The 20,829-nt window shown below is 46.6% G+C and overlaps 1 protein-coding gene across 9 annotated transcripts in view; it reads right to left on the bottom strand.

The window, feature by feature from the left end:
- Positions 1–958: 958 nt before the first annotated feature.
- The window catches only part of CALN1 (calneuron 1), a 666,785-nt gene continuing 646,914 nt past the window's right edge, over positions 959–20,829 (bottom strand). For all 9 annotated transcript variants that reach the window (XM_058444408.1, XM_032757519.2, XM_032757540.2 and 6 more), the window contains one exon: positions 959–4,485. In XM_058444408.1, coding sequence (XP_058300391.1) covers positions 4,358–4,485 — 128 coding nt within the window. In that variant the 3' untranslated portion in view covers positions 959–4,357. The remainder of the gene's footprint in view (positions 4,486–20,829) is intronic.

Genomic DNA, 20,829 nt, shown 5'->3' with positions numbered 1-20,829 from the left:
GGAAATAGTGTGGCAAAACGACCCAATAGGGTTTGAGACCTGCAGTTAGGAGGAGCAGAGCTTAGCAGCTTCTGCCAGGAAGGAGAGCAAGGACACAGTAAACACGGATCCCAGGACATGTGACCACACGTGGCCAGGCCAGCCCAGACCAGGGAGCTGTCCTGGGTGGTTGCATCCTGCATTTTCTGTCCATGCCCTCATAGGGCCTCAGGGAAACTGCTAGATTTAGGTGAAGAGCAACGTGCAAAACTGTCTTTGATTCGTGACCTGAGTCTGGACTTAAGCCGAGTAGGAGGCATTTGGAATAAAAGGTAAACTTTTCTCTCTCAGTTCTGAAACATATCGCTTTATGATTCTATGAATGGGAAGTTGGGAGGGGCATTATTGTCAAAAGCAGCTGTCCATTTTTCATAGGCTCTTTTGGATAACTGCAAGATTGTAGACCATTTGTCAAGTGAAATTTGAGACAGGGCAGGTATTGAGAAAGGAGAGTCATAAGACACATCTTGTTCTCTGCAAATAAAACACCCAGACCTTTCTGAAACCACTGGGTTTGCCTAAGACCACATGTAAACCTCAGTTCACCAAAGTTCACACGTCTGGCTTGCGGGAGTGTGTTCAACAGGCAAACTGAGACTTTTAAAGATTGGAGGCTTAAAATCTTGTTTGCCTTCCAAGATGATATTTCTACCTATTTACCTAGATTAAGGGGTCCTGGCTCTGGACCCCGGGAGAAGGGGCTGGGAGTAGGGATGGGGAGATAGCAGGGCTTATAGGTAGCTCCTGTTCTCCTGAGTAAATAGAAGGACAAGTTCAAATGCAAGACAAAAAGGCAGAGAAACCACCCAGATTCTTTAAGGGTAACTGCCTCTCCCAGCAGGATACAGATGCAGAGAGTCAGGTTGCACTCAGGCTGAATTGGAGTGTTCTTTAAGAAAATGTTCCCTACTTTTGTGTGCCTTGGCAAACTCAGGGTGGAATGCAAGGGTTGCCATGGTAATATCCCTCTTTTTTTTTTTTTTTTTGTCGGATCAGTCACGTGGGACCCATGCACATTCTGGAAGCCACTGCTAATAGTCCCAATGCTAGATTCTGTCTCGGGGCTTTGTGGGTATCTGGAAAGGTGGGGCACAGCTTCTTTGGGGATCAAGGGGGTCAGGGTCCATTTCCCCTTCTCTCCCAAGGAAAATGCCTTCTTGCTCATCACTTGTGTTTTCTGGGGTGGGGGGTGGCGGGGGGTACCTGCTCTTGCAGCAAGAATGAGCCAACCTGTGTTTGTCAATCACTCAGCCTCCGCACAGTTGGGCAGCCACGGTCACTGGTTCCTAAGTCTGGAGGACAGAGTGAAGGGTGGGCTCTTCCCTCTCAATTCCTGCGGAAGTCACCTCCAGCTGGGGCTACATGGCATCCCTTGGGCATGGGAGACCAGGACCTTCTGGAACCTTCAGCCATGAGCTTCATAGCCACCATGATGGGGACACTGACTGGCATGGGGCCCTGGCACAAAATTTGTGTGAACAGGGCTGGGAGTTGGCTGCCTGACAAGGAAGTCTTCCCTATGCCCAAGACAAACTGTCCAAGCAAAGCAGCCAGAGTGCAAGTCACCAGGACAAATTCTGAGCTCCGGAAGTCTAAGGAATGCCGCTAGCTCAGGGCCATCTCCACACACTGTGCCCTTCAGTCCCTGGGTGCCACGTGGGGGGTTACCACAGTGGGAGGTTAACTCCTAGGCTGTCAGAAAGAATTCTGTGTCTTCCTTCTTGCCATCTCTCTCTAGCAGTCTGCAGAGGAATGCATTCTCCTAGATTTTCCCCTGGGGAGGGTGGGCTTGCTTCCAGGTCACTGGGAGCAAGAAGGTCACCATTAAGAAAGGAATCCTGCAGCCTTTGTAGAAAACAGAATGATGGTGCCTCTCCAGAACTCCTTTTCCTCCCTACGCCTGCACAGTGGCTAATCTCTCTGCCAATGAAATCTAACCCTCACCTCTTGAAGGGTCTCTGTTCTCCAGCAGGAGGCAGAAGAACTCGCAGAAAAGCCGCCTTCAAAGAAGTACTCATTTTCTGCCCTGAAGACCAGCCTCAGCTGCAGCATTTCAGTCCCCTCTCATGGGGGAGGGGGCTTTGAAGAATCATCCCTGGGGTTTCTACCCAGTCTACTTAGGGTCCTGCATGCCTATGGATGTGGTTTGGTGGTTCAGGGGTCAGAGAAAGACAGGAAAGCATGTCTCTTCAAAATCTGCTATGCCCTCCCATCCAAGTCCATTTGGGAGAGGGCAAACTGCCCCGGGCAGAGATTAAGGATGAAGTTGTTCGATGTATTTATATTCTGCATTTGGACCTGTTCTAGTTGAGAATTCCAATCCTAAGGGGACAGTGGTGAGTCAGCCAACGGGAGCGGCAGAAGGGGCAGGCATGCAGTGTGCAGGCAGCAGGGCAGGTAAGGGAGAAAGGCAGGTTGCTGCCTCCTTGGTCTGGCCTTGCTGGGCTGAACTCCAGGAAGTTTTGAGAGGGACCTGTGATCCCCCAGGCTCTTGGGAGCTTACATCTGCTCCCTCCTCCGTATTATGGCTGAAACCTTAGTTTTACTTGTGCTCATCAGAATATTCACACTCTCCCACCGAGGGAAAGTGTCTACAGCTGCCCCCAGGCTGTTGCCAGTAGCACTTGCAGAGGTGAATGAGAAAACTCTCATCGGAGACCTTGGGTGCTCCAAGTCTGAGAAGGCAGTAGGGAGATAGCTGAGCGGGAAGACAGGGAGGGAGATCAGGAACACACAACGCACCAAAAACCCTACCCACTGCGTTGAGACAAGAAAGCTTCTGGTGGCTCGCTACTGGAAGAAAGGGGGGAAGCATGTAGTTTTAGGATGTAATCAAAAGAAGTAGGAGCAAGGTAATTCCATTACAAAATAAAGACCTGAGCTTGGAAAAGTACAAAGGGAACTATTACATCTAGAGATTACTGGCTAATCTGACTACACAAGCTTGAATTCATAGTAGTGGCTGACATCTAGGAAAAGTCAGGAAATTACAGACTTGGAATGGTGTTGAAAACAGATCCTTGGATTCAGTTCCCTTCCCCAACGAAAGTATTCTGCAGGCAGGAGTAAATTACCTGTTCTGTTGGCTAAACTCATAAACATCTTTTCCCCCTACCTCCTGAAAATGAGTCAGTTGCAGAATCTGAAGGCCAGAAGATCTTACGTAAAATACAGTCATTTGATCTCTCCATCTTTCCATTTTGGATTGCATTTCTCTTTTTAGCTGGGGAAGACTAACAGCAAACTCCAAGGTAAGGGAAAGGTAAGATGCACAAGGACCTTAACTTACAAAGGTCATCTGGCATAGAGACATGGTGGGTCTCCATGACTCCAGATGGCTGGGTGTGGGTGTCAAAACCTCACCGCCAGTCTCAGTCCCCTCCCCCCTCAACCTGCCTCACCCCTGCCCCAAAGAAGCAGGGATGAGTGTGGGAGGGAGGACAAGCTTATATTAGGTGTAAGCGATTAGGGAAGAATGACATCACACACGAAGAAGCCAAATATATATATCTGTCTATGTTATAGAGATGCCCACGATTATGCTTCTTTTTTTCTCTAATGGCAGCACAGGCGGCAAAGCTGGGAGAAAGGCTCTCTGCAGGTTCCAAAATGCTGGTGCGGGATGGGCTCTAGGAACAGAAAGCCAAGTGCCGACGGAAACTGAGAGCACCCCAGCTCTACCAATGGCAGTCCTCTAGAAAAGGCAGTAAGAACGGAAGCGGTGAGGGGTGCAGCTGAAGACCACCAGGGGCTGCACCCCACTTAATGGCTTTCCCCTCATGCCTTGGGGGGGTCTCCACTGGGTGGAGGAAGGAAGCCAGGGTGGGATGGAAAGCCCCCTCTTCTGTGGCAACCCTGAAGTCAGCCTCTTGGAACTGAGGGTTGACCTCAGCAGAGAGTCTCCTGTTGACCCTTGGGTTGAAATAATGGGGAGTGGAGGTGACTGTGTGTTCATGCCTCTCTCTTGCTCTCTCACCATTATACCTGGATGGCCGCTGGAATTCCGAGATGAAGATGAAGTTTTTCTCTAGAGTTATGACTGATGGTTGAAGCAATAATTCGGAAATCCTGGCTATTTATTGCATTAGAAAACAAAACCATTAAAGCACTGAAGACAGCCCTTTAGTGTCCCTGCCAAGGAGATGAAGCTGAAGTGCAACCCCAGTTGCACTCAACCTTGGGTTCTTTACTGAACGGTTCCATTGTCCGCATCCATCCATAGTCCATAGGTCCGTGTCTGCTGTGTGGAGGAAGAGTCTGCCCGCACGGCATGCACATGCGTGGTGAGCTGCAACACAGTGTGGCTGGCGGGAGGCTGCTACTCCATGCCGCTCCGGAGTATCTGGTTGGCTGCAATCAGCATGACACTGATGATGAAGGCCATAGCAAAGGCGCATATGAGGCTCTTCCGGACACAGGTCTGTCTGTTCTGCTTCTGGGAATGCACTGGTGGTGGGAGGAGCAGGTGTGGGAGGAGGGAAGAGGGGTTGGGAGAAGACAGAAGAGAAAAATAACACAGTGAGATAGGTTGCAACTCCTCCTCAACAGGCCAGCAGTGAGTCCTATAGGATGAGACTGGTCAAATCAAGTTGACAGGCACTTATGGGACCACTGCCATGGAGACTGCATAATACAAAATGCCTTCTGATGTAAGATATGAAATGAGAAAACTTCCATAACAAGAACCATGATGGATGTGATGATCAGAGTAAGGCCTAAATTTTCTGATAGAATAGAGCCAGAGTGACTTTCAGAGCCAGGAAATATGAGACATTCCAGGGTGAGTTTCATAAAAGACATCATCCAGTGACTGCTGTATCCATTTCTGCAGCTGATACGAACAGAGCAGAAGTTCAGATGCTTCCCCACACCTCTGTGATCAGCTGGGTGCAAGTTACCTTTCCTGGACATTTTCTTGGGTTTTGCTAGTTAAATCACTGTAAGTGACTTCTTGCATTATTTCAGACATACACATAGTGGTTCTACAGTGGGGTTGTTGGACAAGCAGCATCCCCATTACCGAGAGCTTTTTTTTTTTTCTTTTTTGTAGAGACAGTGTCTTGCTCTGTCTCCCAGGCTAGAGTGCAGTGGTACTATTGTAGCTCACTGCAGCCTTAACCTCCTGGGCTCAAGCTGTCCTCCCACTTCAACCTCCTGAGTAGCTGGAAATACAAGTATGTGCCACCGTGCCTAATTTTTTTTTTTTTTTGATAGGGAGTCTCTCTCTGTCACCCAGGCTGGAGTGCAGTGGCAGGATCTCGGCTCACTGCAAGCTCTGTCTCCCAGGTTCACGCCATTCTCCTGTCTCAGCCTCCCGAGTAGCTGGGACTAGGCTAATTTTTTGTATTTTTAGTAGAGATGGGGTTTCACCATGTTAGCCAGGATGATCTCGATCTCCTGACCTCGTGATCTGCCCGCCTTGGCCTCCCAAAGTGCTGGGATTACAGGCGTGAGCCACCGCGCCCAGCTGACTAATTTTTTTAATTTTCATTTTTGTAGAGATGGGGTCTTGCTATGTTGCCCAGTATAGTCTTGAACTCCTGAGCTCAAGCCACCCTCCTGCCTCTGCCTCCCAAAGTGTTGGGATTACAGGCATGAGCCACCATGCTTGGCCACTGGGAGGTTTTTGAAAATGCAGATTCTTGGCTGGGTTTGGTGGCTCTCACACCTGTAATTCCAGCATTTTGGGAGGCTGGGGTGGGCGGATCACCTGAGGTCAGGAGTTTGAGACCAGCCTGGCCAACACGGTGAAACCCCATCTCTACTAAAAACACAAAAATTAGCCGGGCGTGGTGGCGCATGCCTGTAATTCCAGCTCCTCAGGAGGCTGAGGCAGGAGAATTGCTTGAACCCAGGAGATGGAGGTTGCAGTGAGCTGAGATCGCACCACTGCACTCCAGTCTGGGTGACAGAGCAAGACTCTGTCTCAAAAAAACATGCAGATTCTTGCCCAGCCCCCCACCCCAGATCTGCTGAATCAGAGGCTTTGGGAGTGGGGGTCCCCATCTGTGTTTAACAAGCCCTCTGTGAGATCATGGATGCTGCTGAAGTTGGGGAAGTGGGGACTGCTTGCTCTGGGCAGCTCCAATGTGAAGACGGGGAGGCACCAAACTCTCTTAGACATGCCAGAGGCAGGGTGTCCTGCCTCCAGATACCATGGCCCCATGGGGTTGACTTTGGGTCTAGGGGTTTCGTTCTCTTAATCTTTCTGTTGTGCCAGGTCTTGCACTTTCATTTTTATAATGCCCATGAGGAACCACGTATAAGTCTCAATCAAAAGGCATGAATTAGCAGATATTAATATGGGCCAGAAACAGATAAATGGAAATAATAAGAAAAAGCATTAGCCTGTAATTGTAGCATTTTGGGAGGTCAAGGCAGGAGGATTGCTTGAAGCCAGGAGTTTGAGACCAGCCTGGGTAACATAGGAAGACCCCGTCCCTACAAAAAATAATAAAAAAAAATTTAGCTGGGTGTCGTGGTGCATGCCTATGGCCTCAGCTAGTTGGGAGGCTGAGGCAGAAGGATCACTTGAGCCCAAGAGCTCCGGGCTGTGGTGAGCTATGGTCACATCACTGTATTCCAGCCTGAGCCACAGAGGAGTGAGACCCTGCAGGAGAGAAAGAGAGAGAGAGAAAGAAGAAAGAAAGAAAGAAGAAAGAGAAAGAAAAAGAAAGAATCAAAGAAAGAGAAAAAAGAAAGAAAGAAACAAAGAAAGGAAGGAGAAAGAAAGAAAGGAAGGAAGGAGCAAGAAAGCAAGCAAGCAAGAAAGAAATGAAGGAAGGAAGGAAGGAGAAAGAAAGAAAGAAAGAAAGAAAGAAAGAAAGAAAGAAAGGAAGAAAGGAAGAAAGAAAGAAAGAAAGACAAAAGCAAGCAAGTGGGCTTTGATGAAGTGCATCAAGGATCCCAGGCACTGCATTACCTAAGGGAAACTGGGTGGATGTCGGAATGTCTTTCCCATCTCCTCCTCCTTTTCCTCTACACTTTCTCCCTTGCCCTCTGTCCTGCAGTGGTGCGCGGTTCCCCAATTAGCTTAGAGGAGACATCTGTGCCCTGGTGGTAGGCAGGAAGCCACCTACTCCAGAGCAACTGGCTGAAACAGCAGCACGAGCGCCAGCTGCGAGTTTGATACAAATGAGATTCTCGGCCCTATTGCAGAATTACTGAATCAGACCTCTGGGTTGGAGGTTGAGAATTTGTGTTTTAATAAGCTCTCCAGGCAATTAAGCAATTGCTAGACACCCACTCTGGAGTTTCTGATTCAGTAGGCCTGGAGTAGGATGGAGCTGCTAGGGCAGGAGGGGTGTGTGTGTGTGTGTGTGTGTGTGTGTGTGTGTGTGTGTATGTGTTGTTGGGGACGTTAAATCAGGGGTGTTGAGGAAGATGGCTCTTTACATTCAGCTGTTAAAGAAGACTGCGTAGCAAAAGAAAAAGGTCAAGGTGGTGTCCACATGCCTTTAAAGAATATAAAAATCACTCAAGCTCAACTACCTCTCTCCTTTGATGTTAAGTGGCTCATCCAAATTCCTGGTAATATTAATAACAGGGAAGAAGTAGGAAGCTGGCCATATTTCCAAAGGCAAACAGAACTTTCTCCAAGAGAAAGGGTCCCAAGGGCTTGTCAAAGGATCTCTAAAAATGGCATTGATCTTTTTATGGCTGTGTAGTATTCCATGGTGTTTATATACCACATTTTCTTGATCCAATCTACCACTGATCGCCATTTAGGTTGATTCCATGTCTTTGCTATTGTGAATAGTGCAATGAACATACACATGCATGTGTCTTTATGGTAGAACAATTTATGTTCCTTTGGATATATACCCAATAATGGGATTGCTGGATCGAATGGTAGTTCTGTTTCTAGCTCTTTGAGGCTGAGGCAGGAGAATGTTGTGAACCCAGGAGGCAGAGCTTGCAGTGAGCCGAGATCGTGCCACTGCACTCCAGCCTGGGCGACAGCGAGACTCCGTCTCAAAAAAAAAGAAAAAAAAAATGGCATTGAGCAGGAAGGTTTCTCCAGAAAGCCAGGCTTCAAGAAAATGCACTTCAAACGCCGGGTGTGGTGGACAGAGCTGCGACCTGGCACTAATTCACGCGTTTCCTGATAATTATTGAAGATTATCATGCATTTGCATTGTACTATATTTTTGTATATTTATTTACTCTTGCCTCTTGCTGTCTATTATTTAGAAGTCTGTAATAGAAGACTATAGGTCAGCCTGGGATAAACTATAAGTCTAAGATCTGACTTACAGTGACCTCAGTGAGCCAGCCGCAGCCCCCAGCGCCCTCACCAGTATGATACTTGTGAATTATTTCGCCATTGTCTCTTAGGTCTCATCTTGTTATCTTTATTCCTTCTGAATCCACTGATTTCTGCTTCCCTGGGTGATTTAAAGTATCTGCGGCTCAGCTTTCTTCTTGCCGATTCAAGCTTCCACGTTTTGGCTGCTACGAATAACGCTGTTTAGGTGCGGGTCTCAGAATCTTACAAGTTCTCACCAAGAGGAAGGCAATATCCTTAGGGTAGAGATGGGCTTTATCCCATCAGCAGGCAAATGTACAAAGATACCAAGTCCCAGGAAGGAAAAAGGAGGTGGCATTTAAGAAGGAAAGGGCCGAAGAAGAAAATAAGACGAGAATGTGGAAGTAGCATATCCTAACGCTTTCTGGCTAATTTATTCTGAGCAGCTTCTTCGCCTGGAAATGTTTCCGAAGGCAGCCCTTTTCCATTCCATCTTGAGGGCCCAGGAAAGCTTCAGGAAGAGAAACATTGCATGACTGGGCTGAGGCAGAAGGTTTTTGCTGAAGCCCTTCTTTGTGAAGGTCAACCAGGAAACAAGGTTGCCAGCAACAGGATTATCCCCGAGGAGAGCGGGGCCGCAACTTTGATCTAAAAATCCGTCCAAGCAGTAGGAAGGGAGAGATAAGGACTGAGCAATCGCCTGGAGAATTCACCAATGTCTTATAAGCGGAGAGTAGCAGAGCCGGGTGCGGTGGCTCATGCCTGTAATCCCAGACTTTGGGAGGCTGAGGCGGGTGGATCACCTGAGGTCAGGAGTTCGAGACGAGCTTGGCCAACGTAGTGAAACCCTGTCTCTACTAAAAATACAAAAAGTTAGCTGGGCATGGTGGCGGGCACCTGTAATACCAGCTACTAGGGAGGCTGAGGCAGGAGAATTGCTTGAACCCAAGAGGCGGAGGTTGCAGTGAGCTGAAATTGTGCCATTGCACTGCAGCCTGGGCAACAAGAGCGAAACTTCATCTCAAAAAAAAAAAAAAAAAAAAAGCGGAGAGGAGCTTCTAGATCATTAGTGGATCGTAGCAGCTCTGAAACAGACCTTAGTCTGAGTCAGTACCCTGTGCTTTGATGAGAATCATTTTACACCACATTCTGACGTCATCATAAATTGTGTGGCTAAGCAAAGAGGAATGACTTCGGAGCCAGACCAAAATCTGGATCATGATTCTCTGTGTGACCTTGAGCAAGCAAATTTCCCTAGGCCTCAATTTTCTCATCTATAAAATGGGATAATAAGATCTATTTTTGTTGGGCTGGGTGTGGTGGCTCACACCTGTAATCCCAGCACTTTGGGAGGCTGAGGTGGGTGGATCACCTGAGGTTAGGAGTTTGAGACCAGCCTGGCCAACTTGGCGAAACCCCATTTCTACTAAAAATACACAAAAATATTAACTGAGCATGGTGTTGTGTGCCTGTAATCCCAGCTACTCGGGAGGCTGAGGCAGGAGAATCACTTGAACCCAGGAGGCAGAGGTTGATCTCGCTATTGCACTCTAGCCTGGGCCACAGAGCAAGATTCTGTCTAAAAAAACCCAAAAAACCAAAAAAAAGATCTACCTCCTTGCGGAAATTATGCATACAGGAAGGAACTGGAAAATTGTTTGTGCCCAATGAATGCGAGCTCCCTTGTACAAACCTTTAAAATGCTCCTATTTCCTTATTGAACACCAGCCTCAGTGGGCTGGGTACTGTGTTAACTACTTTTTTTGTTTTATGTGCAGAGGTTGCATAGTGGCAGATATCACGTGTGATGGGTGTGTCATCTTCATTTATTGCGTGAGGAGCCTGAATTCCAATAAGTGAAGTTCAAGGTCATTTGGGAAATGGCAGAGGTGGGATTTGAGCTGAGGGCTTACTGTAATGCCCAGGTTCAAAACTTGTGTACAAATTCTTCTTGGTCTCCTGCATAGCAATAAACAGGTCCAAAGAAAATGCACTTCAAACACCAGGTGTGGTGGACAGAACTGCAACCTGGCACTAATTTATGCATTTACTGGTAATTATTGAAGGTTATCATACATTTGCATTGTGCTATATTTTTGCATATTTATTTACTCTTGCTGTCTATTATTTAGAAGTCTATCATAGAAGACTATAGGTCAGTCTGGGAAAAACTGTGAGTCCAAGATCTGACTTCTTCCCCTAATTGCCACTCAGGAGCCCTGGACAAGTGAAGGAACTTCTTCGAGCATCAGTTTCTCTCTCTGTAAAAGGAGCTAATAATTGCTCTGCTCATCTCAAGAATTATTTCAAAGATCAAAGAGCTAATCAAAGTGAAAGCTACATCCAACTGTAAATTGCCAGCGAAATACAAAATTTCATTCTTGCATCCCCTGAGGACAGGAGGAAACTCCTGCTGGTTTTTCATCCTATTCCCTGCAGCCTACAGCACGAGGCTGAGACTACCTCAGATGCTCCCAAATCTTTGTTTTCATCTCTTCCTTCATCAAGTCATTCAGAACTGCAGCTAGACTCACCTTTCCCTGCACGGTTCCTGCAAAGGCCCCCGCTGATGGGAGAAGCCTGTTCCAGCCCCTAAGCTCAGCACATAAGACCATAGCTCACTCTTCCCCACTTCCTGGCTCTGTTCCAGCCTTGGCCACCTCTGTTCCAGCCAAGCAGGTCTCCTCATTTTCTTCAGTGTAGATCAATGGTGGCTTTGATCTTGCCTCTTTTTCTTTTCTTTTCTTTTTTTCTTTTTTGAGATGGAGTCTCACTCTGTTGCCAGGCTGGAGTGCAATGGCACCATACTGGCTCACTGCAACCTCCAACTCCCTAGCGATTCTCCTGCTTCAGCCTCCCGAGTAGTGGGGAGGAGATTACAGGCACACACCACCACACTTCAGCTAATTTTTGTATTTTTAGTAGAGACAGGGTTCCACCATGTTGGCCAGGATGGTCTCGATCTCTCGACCTTGTGGTCCATCTGCCTTGGCCTCCCAAAGTGCTGGGATTACAGACGTGAGCCACCATGCATGCCCTGCCATCTTCCCCCTTTTTCTCTGGGGCCTAGCCCAAACTTTTCTTTCCTCTGAGGTTTCTTCTGAACACCCTGCTCTATAAAAAGGGCCTGCTCCTTGTATTTATTTGTTGTAATGATCTAGCTTTCAATATTCATTTTTAATTAAGATATAGTTCACATACCATAAAATTGGCCCTTGTTCTAAAATTATGTCCAATTCAGCAGCGTTTAACACATTTGCAAGAGTGTGCAACCATCCCACTACCTAATTCCAGAGCATTTTATCACCCTAAAAAGAAATCTCAGGCACATTAACAGTCACTGCTCACTCCGCTCACTCTACAGCCCCAGGCAAACACTAATCTACTGTCTGTCTCTAAGGATTTGCCTACTCTGAATCTTTCAAATAAATACGATCATACAGTAGGTGACCTTTCGTGTCTGGCTTCTTTTAGCATGATTTTTCAAGGTTCCTCCAGCTGTATGTAGCATTTACCAGTACTTCATTCTTTTTTTTTTTTTTTTTTTTTTGAGACAGATTCTTGCTCTGTCGCCCAGGCTGGAGTGCAATGGCACCATCTCGGCTCACTGCAAGCTCCGCCTCCCGGGTTCACACCATTCTCCTGCCTCAGCCTCCCGAGTAGCTGGGACTACAGGCGCCCGCCACCACACCCGGCTAATTTTTTGCATTTTTTTTAGTAGAGATGAGATTTCACCATGTTAGCCAGGGTGGTCTCGATCTCCTGACCTCGTGATCCACCTGCCTTGGCCTCCCAAAGTGCTGGGATTACAGGCGTGAGCCACCGCGCCTGGCCATTTCATTCCTTTTTATGACTGGATAATATTTTATTGTATGAATATATCACACTTTGTTTATCCATTCGTAAGCTATAAACATTTGGGTTCCTTCTGCCTTTTGGGTACTATGAGTCATGCCGCTATGAACATCCATGCACATGTTTACATGTCAACATATGTCTTAAATTCTCTTGGGTGCAAACCTAGAAGTTGAATTACTGGGTTATATAGTAACTGTTCCTTTCTTTCTTTCTTCTTTCTTTCTTTCTTTCTTTCTTTCTTTCTTTCTTTCTTTCTTTCTTTCTTTCTTTCTTTCTTTCTTTCTTTCTTTCTTCTTTCTTTCTCTTTCTTTCTTCTTTCTTTCTTCTTTCTCTCTCTCTTTCTTTCTTTCGTTTTTGAGACGGAGTCTCACACTGTCGCCAGGGCTGGAGTGCAGTGGCATGTTCTTGGCTCACTGCAACCTCTGCCTCCCAAATTCAAGTGATTCTCCTGCCTCAGCCTCCCTAGTAGCTAAGATTACAGGTTCCTGCCACCACGCCCGGCTAATTTTTTGTATTTTTAGTAGAGATGGGTTCCACTATGTTGGCCAGGCTGATCTCGAACTCCTGACCTCATGATCCACCTGCCTCTGCCTCCCAAAGTGCTGAGATTACAGGCATGAGCCACCGCGTCCAGCCTATGTTTCATTTTTTCAAGGAACTGACCTTTTGGGGTCTTACTGAATATGTCATGCTGCTGGTAATTCTTATCTATCTTCCCATTAAATCTTGGGCTCTTTTTCAGCACAGTCCTTGGCACAGTGGAAGCTCAGAAAGTATTTGGGAATGAAACGTGAGTTGAGGAGGCTGCGACGGGAGGACACAGAGGCAGTTTCCTGTTTTCCTGCAAGCTTGTTCACAGGCTCCATGCATGACAGACTGGTGGCTGCCTCAGTGAGACCTGGGTGTGCAAGCTCTAGCGACAGACTGTTTGACTGTTTCTTTCCCTCTCTTATTTTAACAGCCATTCACACTGCTCCACTCGGCAAATGACAGGCAGTGGTTCTTGGCTTCTCTCCTGGAGATGGTCATCTGCAGAGATTCTGCCACTCATCAGCCTGTGGCCCTGGAGACAACAGGTTCATAATCCCTCTGCCTTCAATCTCCACATTTGGGAGCTGGGCTGCATGTTTTCAGAGACACTGGCTTCCAAATGAGGCAAATCAGAGCCATGAAAATTCTGATTCCTTGCTCCACGACAGACCAACAGAAGTCATATCATTTCTGGCAGGGAGCTGGGGGTGCAGGGATGCTAAAAAACAAAACAGTAGCAATCTCAACTCAGGTGATTCTTAGAATAACCACAGCCACCAGGCCTGGGAGCTATTTTTGCTCTGTGATCCTTCCAGTTCTGATATTTTATGATTCTATGAAATTGGCTATTTATGCATCCTAAAATGGAACTAATTAAGAGCTTTTCAAAGAGAATTTTGTATACACCAATGATATCAGAAATGCCCAGGCACCCAAAACTCAAAGGAAGAGCTGGAGGATGTGGCTTCTATGGAATACGAGTGAGGCTGGTATGTTTCATGATGCTTTTAAGAGGAAGATACGTCATGCTGACTTGTGGGGCTGGGAGCTGCTCCCTTCTTCCCTACAAAATCTCATGCCCCGCATCTCAGGTTTGCTACACCCCAGACAGCTCTGTTTTGCTTTGAGGGTCTTACAATGGACCCTCGTGCAGTAGCCAGGCATTGTTTTTCTCTCTGAAAGCCCTACCCCTTGTTCTAATAACAAAATTCATCTTTTGTGCTTGGGACCTGCACCACTCCATCTAGTGGAACTTAGTCCCTGACTTCACCTTTTCCACCATTGCAAACCAGTTGGCCAGGCGTCATACCCAAAGACTGTTCTGCAGTAGGCACCTGAGTTAAACAGGTTTGATTGGAGCTCCTTTTTGGATGAAGACAGATACTGAGAGAGAAAATCTTGAGACCTTGTGAAGACAGAGTCTGCCCAAGAACGGAGCTAACAGGGAGTTAAAAAGGACAGAGAGAGGGAGAGGCAGAGAGCAGGCAAGAGAGAGAGAGAGAGAGAGATAGATGTTGCTTGAGCTCTTTGAGTCCAGGCCACCCAAAGTTCATGCACTTGACTTCCCCCATTATTTGAGCCAGTGCTTTTTAGTTTAAAAGAATCTTGGTTGGCTTTCTTTTATTTGCAACCCACACTATATTTTATTTATTTATTTATTTATTTTTAGAAACTGGGTTTCACTATGTCTCCCGGGGAGAGCAGTGGCATGATCATAGCTCACTGCAGCCTCGATCTCTTGGGCTCAAGCAATCCTCCTGTCTCAGTCTCCTGAATAGCTGGGACTGCACCATGCTTGGCTAATTTTTTAAAAAACTTTTTGTAAACATGGGTCTCACTATGCTGCCCAGGCTGGTCTTGAACTCCTGGGCTCAAGTGATCCTCCCACCTTTGCCTCCCAAAGTGTTTGGATTACAGGCGTGAGCCACCATGCCTGGCTGGTAAGAGTCTTTTTTTTTTTTTTTTTCCTCAGATGGAGTTTTGCTTTGTCACCCAGGCTTGAGTGCAGTGGTGTGATCTCAGCTCACTGCAACCTCTGCCTCCAGGGTTCAAGCAGTTCTCCTGCCTCAGCCCCCCAAGTAGCTGGGATTACAGGCATGCACCACCATGACTGACTAGCTTTTTTTTGTATTTTTAGTAGAGATGGGGTTTCACCACGTTAGCCAGGCTGGTCTTGAACTCCTGACGTCGTGATCCACCTGCCTTGGCCTCCCAAAGTGTTGGGATTACAGGCATGAGCCACCACGCCCGGCTGAGAGTCTTGATGAATATCCTTGATACCTCCAATGTGGGCAGTGATTCGACTCTGGGAATGAATGTATCAACAGCAAGGCTCCCACCCCCTGCATTTGGTTCCTGCTCCCTGAAGACATGGGGCTCTAGCAGCAGCACATACTCAGCAATGTCTCCAGGTAAAAAAAATAACTTGAAGAAGATAACTGGGGCTAGGGACTGGTTAGCCTTGCCTTTCATTCATTCACTTCCAGTGCTTACTAATATGTTGAGTTTTGTACTGAATATTGTCATGGATGACGTTGTTTAATCCTCAAAACAACTGTATGAGGAAGATTGTATCACGATTCCCCGTTCACAGATGGAGAAAATGAGGCCCTCAATATTTACTCCAGTGCCTCACTCGAGTGAGCGCATGCTGGGGAAGGATTTTAAGCCAGGCTCGTCCTGGGTGCAGAGCTGGAGCTCTTAACCAGCTCTGTTTTAGTGTATTTGTACAAAACAGCTCTCTGGGTCTTTATTTATTTATTTATTTAGTTTTTGAGACAGAGTCTCACTCTGTTGCCCAGGCTGGAGTGCAATGGTGCGATCTCAGCTCACTGCAACCTCCGCCTCCTGGGTTCAAGCAATTCTCCTGCCTCAGCCTCCAGAGTAGCCGTGATTACAGGTGCCCGCCACCACACCCAGCTAATTTTTGTTGTTTTTTTTTGTATTTTTAGTAGAGATGGGGTTTCACCATGTTGGTCAGGCTGGTCTCAAACTCCTGACCTCAAGTGATCCACCGGCCTCAACCTCCCAAAGTGCTGGGACTATGGGCATGAGCCGCCGTGCCCAGCTGGGTCTCTATTTTCTGTTTCAGAATATCATTGCTTCCTACAGGTTTGCTGTGAAGGGTCCCCAAACAGAAGAAAAATTCCTTTTTGTCTGAAGTCCCAAATCTCTTTGAAAACTGTCCTCTGTCTCACCACTGGCTACTGACCTCAGCTCCTTAACCTCCTATGTCTACCCAAGGAGAAAGGTTTTATTTCAGGAAATTCACAGCACAGGAGAACTGCGAACAGATGGTGTTGATGACATATTGTGCCCTTTTCATTTAGATGGGCATGAGAGAACCATTGTGCATGACCAGGTGATGGGGCAGGTCTCCCCATCCAGGTGTGAACTTGATGGCCCGACAGGAACGCTGTGACTTCAGCCGGGAAGACTGAGCTGGGAACCTTGGATTTGGCTGCAAAATTCCTTCTGACCTTCCACTGAGCCCAGAAGTTTCTGTATCTAAATATAACCATCATCATCCAGCCTTTACCAACATTCCCAGGGTCACACAGCTAGTTGGCACAGAATCCACACCTCTTCCCCAGGGGGCTTCCTGGGGCTGCCTGGCCTGTGTCACCATCCTCAGCACTTGTTTCTTTTGTCCATCATATGGAAGCGCTGAGTGATTCAGAGCAGCTCTGTCTTGTCTTTCACAGAAACTATTTATTCCCCAGTTGGTGATTTCGCTTTACTTGCCTCTCCCGTGCCTGTTGTCAGAATGTCTAGAAAAATCTGACAGCTGGTATTCCATTTAGGGACAACACTTGGGGGATGTGTCTTGAGAGGGCGCGCACACAGATCTTGCTGCGCTTCTACTCAACTTCCAAATATATATAATATGCTTTCGTCGGCGATGAAATGGAAAATGACTATGGGTGATGAAGCACCGTTTCGTATGAAGACTTAGAAATCCCTAAGCCCAGGGAAATGACCCAGGGTGACCAATGAAGAGGCCAGGGCCGGGCATTGACAGGTAGACCCGTTAAAGTTATTTTTCTTTTGTTTTGACTCAGCAATTTTTAAAAAAAATTTAAGTTCCATGATACATGTGCAGAATGTGTTACATAGGTAAATGTGTGCCATGGTGGTTTGCTGTACCTATCAACCCATTACCTAGGTATTCAGCCCCGTATGCATTAGCTATTTATCCTGATGCTCTCCCTCCCATTGCCCCCTGATAGGCCCCAGTGTGTGTTGTTCCCCTCCCTGTGTCCATGTGTTCTCATTGTTCAACTCCCACTTATGAGTGAGAACATGCAGTGTTTGGTTTCCTGTTCCTGTGTTAGTTTGCTGAGGATGGTGGCTTCCAGCTTCATCCATGCCCCTGCAAAAGACATGATCTCATTCCTTTTTATGGCTGCATAGTATTCCATGGTGTATATGTACCACATTTTCTTTATCCAGTTAAAATTCTTTTTATAAAAACATTGAGACAGGGTTTCGCTCTGTCACCCAGGCTGGAGTGAAGTGGCACGATTGTGGCTTACTGCAGCCCCAACCTCCCAGGCTCAAGTGATCCTCCCACCTCAGCCTCCTGAGTAGCTGGGACTACAGGTGCCTGCCACCATGCCTGGTTAAGTATGTATGTATGTATGTATATGTATGTATGTGTCTGTCTGTCCATCCGTCCACTATCTATCTATCTATCTATCTATCTATCTATCTATCTATCATCTATCTATATCTATCTATCTATCTATCATCTATCTATCTATCTATCATCTATATATCTATTATCTATCTATCTATCTATCTATCTATCTATCTATCTATCTATCTATCATCTATCTATCTATCTATCGAGACAGGGTTTTGCCATGTTGCCCAGGTTGCAGGTTAAAATTCTTAGCCACTATTTGACTTGGGAAAAATGACTTCACTTTGTGGAGCCTCAGTTTCCTCATCTGCACAAAAATGGTAACAGAACTTGTCTTTCAGGGCCATGCAGAGGGGTCAGTGCAATGTGTTCATATTAGGTTGGTGCAAAAGTAATTGCAGTTTTTGCCGTTAAAACACTTGCCACTGCTGGGCACAGTGGCTCACATCTATAATCCCAGCACTTTGGGAGGCCGAGGTGGGTGGATCACCTGAGGTCAGGAGTTCGAGACCAGCTTGGCCAACATGGTGAAACCCCGTCCCTACTAAAAATACAAAAATTAGCTGGGCGTGGTGGTGCACGCCTATAATCCCAGCTACTCAGGAGGCTGAGGCATGAGAATTGCTTGAACCCAGGAGGTGGAGGTTGCAGGGAGTTGAGATCATATTACTTCGCTCCAGCCCAGGCGACAGAGCAAGACTGTGTCCAAAAAAAAAAAATTGCCATTCCTTTTAATGGCAAAAACCGCAATTACTTGTGCACTAACCTAATAAATGACCAGCACTTGGCAGGTATGTGTGACAGTTCCCTTCCACCCTCTTCCTCCTGGACTGCATCCATATGGATTAAACAGTAAACATCCTGGAAGCAAGCACTATCAACCTTAATAGATAGTATAATGTGTCATGGGAGCATTTAATAAGAATCTGGTGACGAGCAAATAGATGATTCAACCACAAAGACCACTAAATTCCATAGATGCCAGCAACTGGAACCAAATAATAAGATATAAATTTATCTGAGTGTCATTGAGCTTATGATCTCTAAAACCAAGAATGTCTGGTGCCTAAAATGGGTGGAACTGAGGCAAAATATCTTTAAGAACTCCCTTATTCAGCATGAATGGTGAATGGGTACTTTCAGTAGACACATACTTAAGTGTCCAACCTGTTATGGGGACATGGGCTTGGTAAGTTCTTTATTCAGAGTTGGGGTCTTGCTCTGTTGCCCAGGCTGAAGTGCACTGGTGCAATCATAGCTCACTGCAGCCTTGAACCCCTGGGCTCAAGTGATCCCTCCACCTCAGCCTCCCAAATAGCTGAGACTACAGGCATGTGCCACCATGCTCAGCTAATTTAAACATTTTTCTTTTTGTAAGGAAGAGGTCTTGCTATGTTGCCAGGCTATGGTAATTTTTCCAAAAAATTAGGACGCAAAGATTGACAAGTAACAAAAAAGTATATCAAGCTGGGCATGGGGGCTCACGCCTGTAATCCCAGCACTTTGGGAGGCCAAGGATGGGGAATCACTTGAGGTCAGGAGTTTGAGACCAGCCTGGCCAACATGGTGAAACCTCGTCTCTACTAAAAATACAAAAATTAGCTGGGCATGGTGGCGCATGCCTGTAATTCCAGTAGCTCAGGAGGCTGAGGCAGGAGAATTGCTTTAACCCAGGAGGCAGAGGTTGCAGTGAGCCAAGACCGTGCCATTGCACTGGGCAACAAGAGCAAAACTCCGTATCAAAAAACATATATAAATAGAATAAAAAATAAAAAATATATAAATAGAATAAAAAATAAAAGGATGCTAATGGCATCCTCAAGTCCTCCCATTAATTTCTAATCGAGTGCTTGTCCCTCGTGCTGCCCACAGCAGCATTTTGAAATCTTTTCCACACTCCAGATCTCAGTCCTACCTCCAACTCTGCTAAGCTCCCAGCCCTCTGATGTGGGATTTTTAAAATTCCATCTCTGCCACAAATGTGTTTCTTTGCCTGTCTCCTAGTTTCTGGTGAAGAGGCAGATGTGCTGTTCCACCTTCTGATGACAAAGACCGTGTGATTACCTGTTTGATCTAATGAGAGCAGCAGGAAACAACTTCCTAGGGATGAGGGGTGGGTTAGCAAGAGTAGAGAAGACCTGAGTGGGGGCTCTGGGGCTGAGGGAAGAGGCCCAGCCCATTCCTTTCCCTCTCATTGGTCATGTGGGGTTGTGAGGAGGATTCAGTTTAATGAGAAAAGAATTTCATCACTTGGAAGAAATAAAGGAAACCACCTTGGCCCTTCACAGTTAGGTGCTAGATTGATCAAGACTTGGGATGGAGGGAGCAGACAGAGTGAGTCAGGGATCTGAAATTGAACTGTTCTGCCCCTGTGAACCTTAGAAGATTAATCAAGGAAGAAGGGCAGGAGAGAAACAAAAATAAACCAAATTGGCCACACACTCAGTATTGATCGTGAGGTCAGCTTGTTTTCCAACTTGCTTCCTCATAGGCGTTTGCAGCCTATTGCCCCAGAATCACATAGACCCTATTATAAGATTATAGTTCTTTATAATATAATGATTTATATTCCTTTGGGAATATACCTAGTAATGGGATTTCTGGGTCAAATGATATTTCTGCTCCTAGATCTTTGAGGAATTGCCACACCATCTTCTGACAGACTGGATAAAGAAAATGTGGTACATACACACCATGGAATACTATGCAGCCATAAAAAGGAACAAGATCATGTCCTTGCAGGGACGTGGATGGAGCTAGAAGCCAATCATCCTCAGCAAAGTAACACAGGAACAGAAAACCAAACGCTGCATGTTCTCACTCATAAGTGGGAGCTGAACAATGAGAACACATGTTGGGGAGAGGGGGATGGGGAGGAGAGCATCAGGAAAAATAGCTAATGCATGCTGGCTTAATGCCTAGGTAATGGGTTGATAGGTGCTGCAAATCACCATGGCACACATTTAAATGTAACAAACCTGCATGTCCTCCACATGTACCCCAGAACTTAAAAATTAAAATTAAAATTAATGAAAAAGAAAGCCAGGCACGGCCAGGCATGGTGACTCACACCTGTAATCCCAGCACTTTGGGAGGCTGAGATGGGCAGATCACAAGGTCAGGAGATTGAGACCATCCTGGCTAACATGGTGAAACCCTGTCTCTACTAAAAATGCAAAAAATTAGTCGGGCGTGGTGGCGCGTGCCTGTAGTCCCAGCTACTTGGGAGGCTGAGGCAGGAGAATGGTGTGAACCCGGGAGGCGGAGCTTGCAGTGAGCCAAGATTGCGCCACTGCACTCCAGCCTGGGTGACACAGCGAGACTCCGTCTCAAAAAAAAAGAAGAAAGCCAGGTGCACATGCACACATACACACACACACACACACACACACACACGATTATAGATCCCCCTTTTTTTTTTTTGAGATGGAGTTTTCACTCTTGTTGCCCAGGCTGGAGTGCAATGGCGTGGTCTTGGCATACTGCAACCTCCGCCTCCTGGGCTCAA

The sequence above is a fragment of the Hylobates moloch genome, unplaced genomic scaffold (assembly GCF_009828535.3).
Source record: "Hylobates moloch isolate HMO894 unplaced genomic scaffold, HMol_V3 SCAFFOLD_1, whole genome shotgun sequence".
Classification (NCBI taxonomy): Eukaryota; Metazoa; Chordata; class Mammalia; order Primates; family Hylobatidae; genus Hylobates; species Hylobates moloch.
This window is presented reverse-complemented; position numbering and strand designations above follow the sequence as displayed.